The 7,500-nt window shown below is 34.1% G+C and overlaps 1 protein-coding gene across 1 annotated transcript in view; it reads right to left on the minus strand.

Annotated features, from left to right (window-relative positions):
• Positions 1-1,056: 1,056 nt before the first annotated feature.
• The window catches only part of LOC137646758 (zwei Ig domain protein zig-8-like), a 12,389-nt gene continuing 5,945 nt past the window's right edge, over positions 1,057-7,500 (minus strand). The window contains exons 3-6 of the mRNA XM_068379857.1: positions 6,733-6,943; positions 4,228-4,355; positions 3,715-3,886; positions 1,057-2,226 (exon numbers count right to left, since the gene is read on the minus strand). Coding sequence (XP_068235958.1) covers positions 2,087-2,226; positions 3,715-3,886; positions 4,228-4,355; positions 6,733-6,943 — 651 coding nt within the window. The 3' untranslated portion in view covers positions 1,057-2,086. The remainder of the gene's footprint in view (positions 2,227-3,714; positions 3,887-4,227; positions 4,356-6,732; positions 6,944-7,500) is intronic.

Consider the following 7,500-nt stretch of genomic DNA (forward strand, 5'->3'; position numbering starts at 1 on the left):
CCTTTGGAGTTATTTATTCATGAATGATTGCAGAATTTTTAGGGCAAGTGTTTGAAGAAATTTTTATTTATTTTTTCTCTGTGATGACAAATATACTTTATTTTCTATTGATGTGTCCAAGTGAGATGGTGATATTCCAGATGTTTTTTTTCTTTTTTCTTTTTTTTAAGTAGGAGAAAGTAACAAAACAAAAAAAATATTGATCAAAAGCTGTTTTACCGTTTATTTCATAATTTTACAAATGGAGATCTTTTCCCCGGAAGACAATAGACTTATACTAAACCCGCCAACTTATATTTCACTACACAAGGAAAGTCCGGAAGAAAAAATTGAGGAAACCGTAATTGAAGTCACTTCATGAATTCATGAAGGAAAGTTCAATTATGAAATAAGGGAAATAAAGTTGTTTTAATAAATGAGAGAACTTGATGAGTCCACCTTCAAAAAAAATATTTGAGAAAACTGACAGTGAATTGGAGATGATTGAATAAAAAAAAAAAGTTGTCATATAAAAAAAAAATGTAGTATTTTTTCTTTACTCATATCTTAGGATACAGACATATTCAGGCGTTGGCAAACTTACAATTCACTGTAGAGATTTAGACACAAAAAGGACAATATTGTTTCCTTTTACCAAATACTTTATGAGCTTTACATATACACATATACACAAATATATCAGCCGAGATGCCAGCTAAAAATAATTGAAAAGAAAACTAAAAAAGAAAAAAAAAAGACTTTTTTTTGTAAGTTCGAAAAGTCCGATTTCGATTAACTTACATTATTTATACAATGTACTTTTGTCACGATTTTTTTTTTTCAGCTTTAACTAAATTCTGGGTTTTCAACGTTTAAAAAGATAGCTATTTTTTAGTACTGGCATCATACCTTACGAAATGTAGAATTGAACCTTTTCCCATGAGTTTGTGGGAATGCTCAGTCTCTTGTCAACAGACAATTTGGATAGAATGTCACTCTCCCATTTAAACTTTCGTAATATATTCTTTATATTTACAGATATATCACAGTTATGACAACTTTTATCATAAAAGGTTACATTTTAATACATATTTGAGTACAAAATATGCAAAATTATACATTTCTTTTCGCCGTATTAATTTTCATCATAACAGAAGTACTAATTTTAATTGTTTAACATTTATCGGTTACATGACACTGACAACAATTATAGTACGAGTAATTGAATAACAAGTCTCATTCATCGAGACTAGAACACTATTGAGTTTCCGCTATGCCTCCAAAGCCTCCCAACGACTCCCCCTCCACCTCCCCGTTCCCATGCCACAATCCCCCTCATTCGCACACCTCACTTCCCAAGTGTGTGTAATAGACTAACAAGCGATAATTGCTCAACATCCATAAAGGAATTCCACACACAATGGGTGCCATCTGAATAGCTGTAATCCTTGTGATTATTAATCTCCAATGACTTTGATTCCCCCTCCTTTCTTCTCCTGTTCCATGATTTCTGTGGGCGTGTCCCTTGAGTATAAGTCGATAGAATTCAGTCTCGACTTCCTTTCCAATTCATAGATTCAACCCATAAAGGCAGGAGTCAAGAAAGCCCTTCGTGTTTCTTATTTCTCTAAATGTGACTTATTTCCATTATGAACCGGTACCATACTTAACAAGTATCTTTCATATAACTCTTCGGGAGTATAATGAGTTCATACGCTATTAGTTCTTTCACATGAACAAATTTCATCTTTTTATTAGATGTCTTTCAAACGTCTTTAGATCAACGCAAGGCAACAGTTAGCCATGCATTGAGTAATGAAGCCAGCCAAAGACTCCTCTCTGAACTTACAGTCGCTTCGCCCATCATGGTGGGAATCATTCCCCGATTGAGGTCCCTCCAGGAACTAGGAAATCGGCAGAGTGTCGTCCAAGCTTCATCCAAGAAAGCAAGAATGGGTGAAATGTCGTCCAAGCTTCCTCCAAGAGAGTCGGAATCGGTGAAGTCTCGACATATTATGTAACAAGACATCCGGGAATAGCGGGGAATCTCGCTTGGATATAATCCAGTTTATTTTCGGTTCTCCTAGCGTGATTACATATGAATATCTTATCTGTATAAGGAATGAGCGTAGGGTATGAAGAACGAAGAGAGGCTTATGAGGAGATGGAATGAAAGGAAGAGCGGGAGGGAACTTCTTGCACATTGAGCACTGCTGGTTGTGGTTTGCATGGCGGCCGGTGTCTCGCCTGAAGGGGGAAAACAAAAAGAATATTATAAATGGAGTATTCATTATATTCATTGGTTTTATTTCACAATGAATTTAGTCTGTCGATGGCATACACAGTGATATAAATTACCGATCTACTGTATATTGTATAACCATTGGTTTTACTGTGCATTATATTCGATTTTTCTTTGGCATATTACACTGTGAAATGAAGTTAACCCTTCCATGGCATTTCCGTTTCTATATCATATACAGTATATTGGTATCAAAATCTCCACTATTCTTACAAGGCATCATAATCACCAAACAAATTAAATCCTCCATGGCATTACTTTTATTATTATCTTCAAATGTGACCAAGGCATTTTGTCCAGATTCCGAATCATCAAATATAACCATCGAAAAATAAAAAAAAAAACTCTATATGAAGACCAGAAACATTGTCATGCCTTGGATGTCTCCTAAATTTTAGGGCTAACCTTTTTTTCTACAGATCTTTTATAACATTATAAACCTTATAAAAAGGAAGATTTCCATATGAACAAAAGCCATGCAATAAAGCACAAATTCCCTGAAATTATGGTTCAACTTGCAATACTTTAATCCTGTTCTCTGGGATTTCGTTAATAACAGAGAAGTCCAAAGGAATCAAATTCTAGCCGTTATAATGATACTCATTTATAAAGGATCTACTCCCAAGACCGCAAGCTTATTATAAAACCCTTTTAATAGACCGTAGGGAACATAATTAAAAAAACTCAATAATTTCTTAGGTACTTTTATCTCTCTCTCTCTCTCTCTCTCTCTCTTTCTCTCTCTCTCTCTCTCTCTCTCTCTCTCTCTCTCTCTCTCTCTCTCTCTCTCTCTCTCTCTCACACTTTTTTTTAAGGGAGAGGCATCAGTTAGAAGTTATTTACAAGAACGATGAAGCGATTAAAGGATGTCGTATCTTGTAAGCTTTTCATCTCTCCTACCCACACTAAATATATATTTTACTTTTTTTCACATTAAGGATTTATTAAAGAAATTATTTTAGCTTCCCATTTCTGAAAATCTTAGTGTTATCATTATCATATAACTGATGCAATTTATTGTTCCCAATCTAATTCTTTTTTGGACTAGTTTTTTACGACACTTTTGATAGTTTCTGTTGTTTCGGAGAACTATTATTATTATTATTATTATTATTATTATTATTATTATTAATATTATTATTATTATTATTATTATTATTATTATTATTATTATTATTATTATTAATGGAAATTAACACTATCGATTGTACAATGAAATATATTTCTATCCCACAGCGATATTGAGCCTAAGACCTAAATTCGAATTAGAAATTTATTACTGATTTTATTAAGAAAGAGGACCATCAAAATTCCTCATCATCATTAAGAAACAATATTACTCTCCAAATTTATCATAATTGATAAAAAACAATACTACTCTCGAAATTTATTACCATTATTAAGAAACCGTACTAAAAGCCCCGTATACTTACCCCTCAAAACGTGGACCATTCTTGCGACCCTAGGAGCATTTGAAGGCTTGCAGGCATATTTTCCTGAGTCCCACATAGTGGCGTTATGGACGAGCAAAGACGACCTCGTAGTATCTCCGTCGTGTGTCGTCTCAACGCTAATGGCTCGACCTGGTTTGCCGTAGTTCACGAGCTAAACAAGGCAAAAACGGAAGAATGAGTAATTGTAGGAATGAAGATATTAATATCGCATTACGTCACACATAAACACTCTAAGAATTGGTACATACGACCATTCTTCTTCTGTAAGCAAATACTGAACTTCACTGATTTAAAAAATACAAGTAGATAGCTTGAAAATCATTAAATGTTACAGAGGCTTCTGCACAAGGAATTATCTGCCGTAGGTAGTTTAATGAATGAGGAAGGATGCCTTTGGCTCCGGTTACATAACCTTAGGGCAAATTTAAATTCAATTGGCCTAAGGTAATAAGACAGGTTAACTATGTTCCAAAATTTACATAACGATCTTACCTTATCCCTATGATACCATAAGACGAACTCGGGCGGGGTGGGCGTGAAATGAACAACACACGTTAGATTTAGTGTGCTGCCCCTGTCAAGGTAGATCTCTCCATCGCCCAAAAGTTCTACCGTTGGGACTGGAATGAATGTGAAAAGATTTTATGTTATTATCAACTATTATGAAAATGAAATGTTTATATTGGTGGCATTTAGAATTTAACTTTCATTTCCTTGATGAGTAGGCAGTATCGACTAAAAATTATATATCAAGTTATTTTTTTTAAATGATTATGAAATTGACTTTCGTTAAGGATTGTTCAGATTAAAGGGAGGGTATATCCAATAAGTTGGAAATGAAAAGCAATTAAATATCTCACTATTTTCCATATCTACAAAGTTCCACAATTACTGACGTTATTTTAGCTTTATAATATTTTTTGGGTCGTCAATTTGAGGAACATAATTACTATTTAATTCTGGTCCCAATTGAGAAGTTACCGTATTATTTTTCAGTCAATGAAACGTAGGTCAACTTTTATATACTTATTAGGCATATTTTCACAAAAAATAAGGCATCACCACTTGTGATGTCATTGCAATATTTTTCTTTTAATGATGAGATTTGGACGGCAATCAAATAAGTGAATAAAGAGCATATGCTTACGTTTAATCGTGTTACTTTTCATGAAACTACCACGATATTTGCCGCAAAAATTTAGAATTTTTTTATACCTGCTGTCAATAAAAACTCGGTCATACAGATATATGCTTAAATGGTTTTGTATTACGAACCATTACAGGTATTGTTTCCTTCTTGTTTCCATCATTCGATGTCTCCTGGCCTTAGTTCTCTTTCAATAAAGGAAAGCAGTTCACCTTAAATATTTTTGCATTGTATGTCTCCTTGTGTATTTTCATTATATCCTATCCCTTTTATTTATCAATCCAGAGCCAATATTCCCAAAACATGTAGATAATAGATAATTCCTACTTGTGTATTGATTCCTTGATTGTCGAATAACATCATCTTCGATATTCATTTTAAGTCTCGTTGAATTGAAATTTCATAATGTTTCTCCTATCTTTGTACCTACAAACCTTATCATATGTGTACCAATCCTTCGGCAATAGAATCTGTTTTGAATTCTAACCTCAAAGTATTCAATAAAAGTTCCTATAAATCTTTATTTTGTTAAGCATTTCCTCTATATATCTACCCACAATCCCTATCATACGTGTATCAAATCTATGGGCAAGAGAGTCTGTTTAGAATACTAACAAATTATTCACTTCAAGTCTCGTTAATCTATTATTTCAAAAATCTATTTCTTTATTCATCTTCCCACAAATCTTATAATACACGTATCAAGTCAGTCTGCAAGAGAGTCTATTTAGATTACTAACATCAACACTAATATTTCCATCACCAAATGAATTTCCATAACAAATAGCTTGAATTCAGGGCAAATTTCCAAGGGACCAGAAACGTGGAATCTTTATAGTGATCGTTTTCATGATATGGTAATTCACTATTCCAACCATTGTATTCCCAAACAGAATATGGATCGTCAATCGCCGGGTTTTGTTACTGTTTCGTGCAGCATTTTCTTACGTTGGTTTCTAGAAATAAAGATAAATAATGTTTTCACGAAGGCTTCATCCGAAGTTTGCCGGTTCTGATCGAATTTAGAGAATAATCATAAGTCCCCATCCGAGGTAAAATATAGATGTTCATCATATCCTGGCCAACTGTCCAGAAGTACATTTTTTTTTGGTTACCAGGGTAATGAATTTTCTCTCTCTCTCTCTCTCTCTCTCTCTCTCTCTCTCTCTCTCTCTCTCTCTCTCTCTCTCTCATTTTTTTCCCAGAACTTCATTTGAATTTGAATTCAATAACCAACTCTGCATCGAAATAATGTTCCCAGATTCCTCTTGCATAACGTTATAGCTAAAGAGAAAGGGATTGAGAGGAGAGAGTTAAGCGCACGGAAATAGAGGAAGGGGACATGGGGAGAGACAGGGGGTAAAAGAGAATGGTTTGTTCAGGCATCGGTCTTTCCGCCTTCGAGAATATAAATTCTGGACGGGTATGTAGCAGTGCCAGACTTGTAAAGACATGTTGGGCGAGAAAACCTGGAACGTAGCTTGATTTATATATATATATATATATATATATATATATATATATATATATATATATATATATATATATATATATATATATATATATATATATATATATATATATACTGCTGATTTGTTTCTTTTTTACCAGGTGTTTTTATCAGGCAGGGATTTTTGTGGTTTCAATATGGCATGGATTTTACTTTGCTATGACGAATTAAGTTTTATTTATTTAAACGAAAGGACACGAAAGGCACGCTATTCTCAATTCGTGAATGATTTTATTTATCATATCAAGATGTGTGTGTGTTTTTTTTTTTTTAATGATTATTTCGATCGCAATCCCATTCGCAGTGCAAACAAGGAGTAAGAAGAATAACAGTAACTTACCAACTACATTGAGTTTTACAGCAATTGCTGTGACAGGCTTTGTGGAGATGGAACAGTCGTAAAAGCCAGAGTCGGCGGTCGTGGGCCTCCGAATGACCAAGATCCAATCCCCTGTAGTTGCATCTCTGTGCGCAGAGAATCTCTCATCGTTCGTGAACGTGAATGATCCTACTGTCAGTACGTGGAGGTCACGGTGACGAATCCATGAAACCTGTGGTAACAGTAGTAGTAATAGTAGTTTTATTATACCATGAGGAAACCGTTGTGGCAGTAATAGTAACTGTATTTTTGCTTATGTTTATAATCTATGCCAACTAAGAACGGCGGTATTATTTTGTTTCTTTCTATGTGCTATAGCATAACAAACAACAAATGTAACGATTTCAATTCTACTACAGGAAAAAGACCTCAGACATGTCCTTAATTGATGGTGGGAGGTGTTCATCTGATCACCCACAGCAAACCAACCTAGTATGGGTGTCTCAAACTAGTAGAGCTTTGCTCATCATGGCGTTCCACCAATCCTTTTACTGCGTTAAGTTATCCCCACTCATAATTGTGTAATAATGTATTAAACATATTTATTGATTAGCTCTCGCTAGGTGATTAATTTTCGATGCCTATGAATATTCTGATATACTACCCCTCTAAATGCATTACTTTTCTCCCGCATTAAGATGAGTATTTTGAACCTTTACCAATGAAATCTGCATATCATATAGCGTAAAATTTTAATCTTGATTGATGACATAAATCGTTGCATATTAA

Source organism: Palaemon carinicauda, chromosome 9 (genome assembly GCF_036898095.1).
Source record: "Palaemon carinicauda isolate YSFRI2023 chromosome 9, ASM3689809v2, whole genome shotgun sequence".
In the NCBI taxonomy this organism is placed as follows: domain Eukaryota; kingdom Metazoa; phylum Arthropoda; class Malacostraca; order Decapoda; family Palaemonidae; genus Palaemon; species Palaemon carinicauda.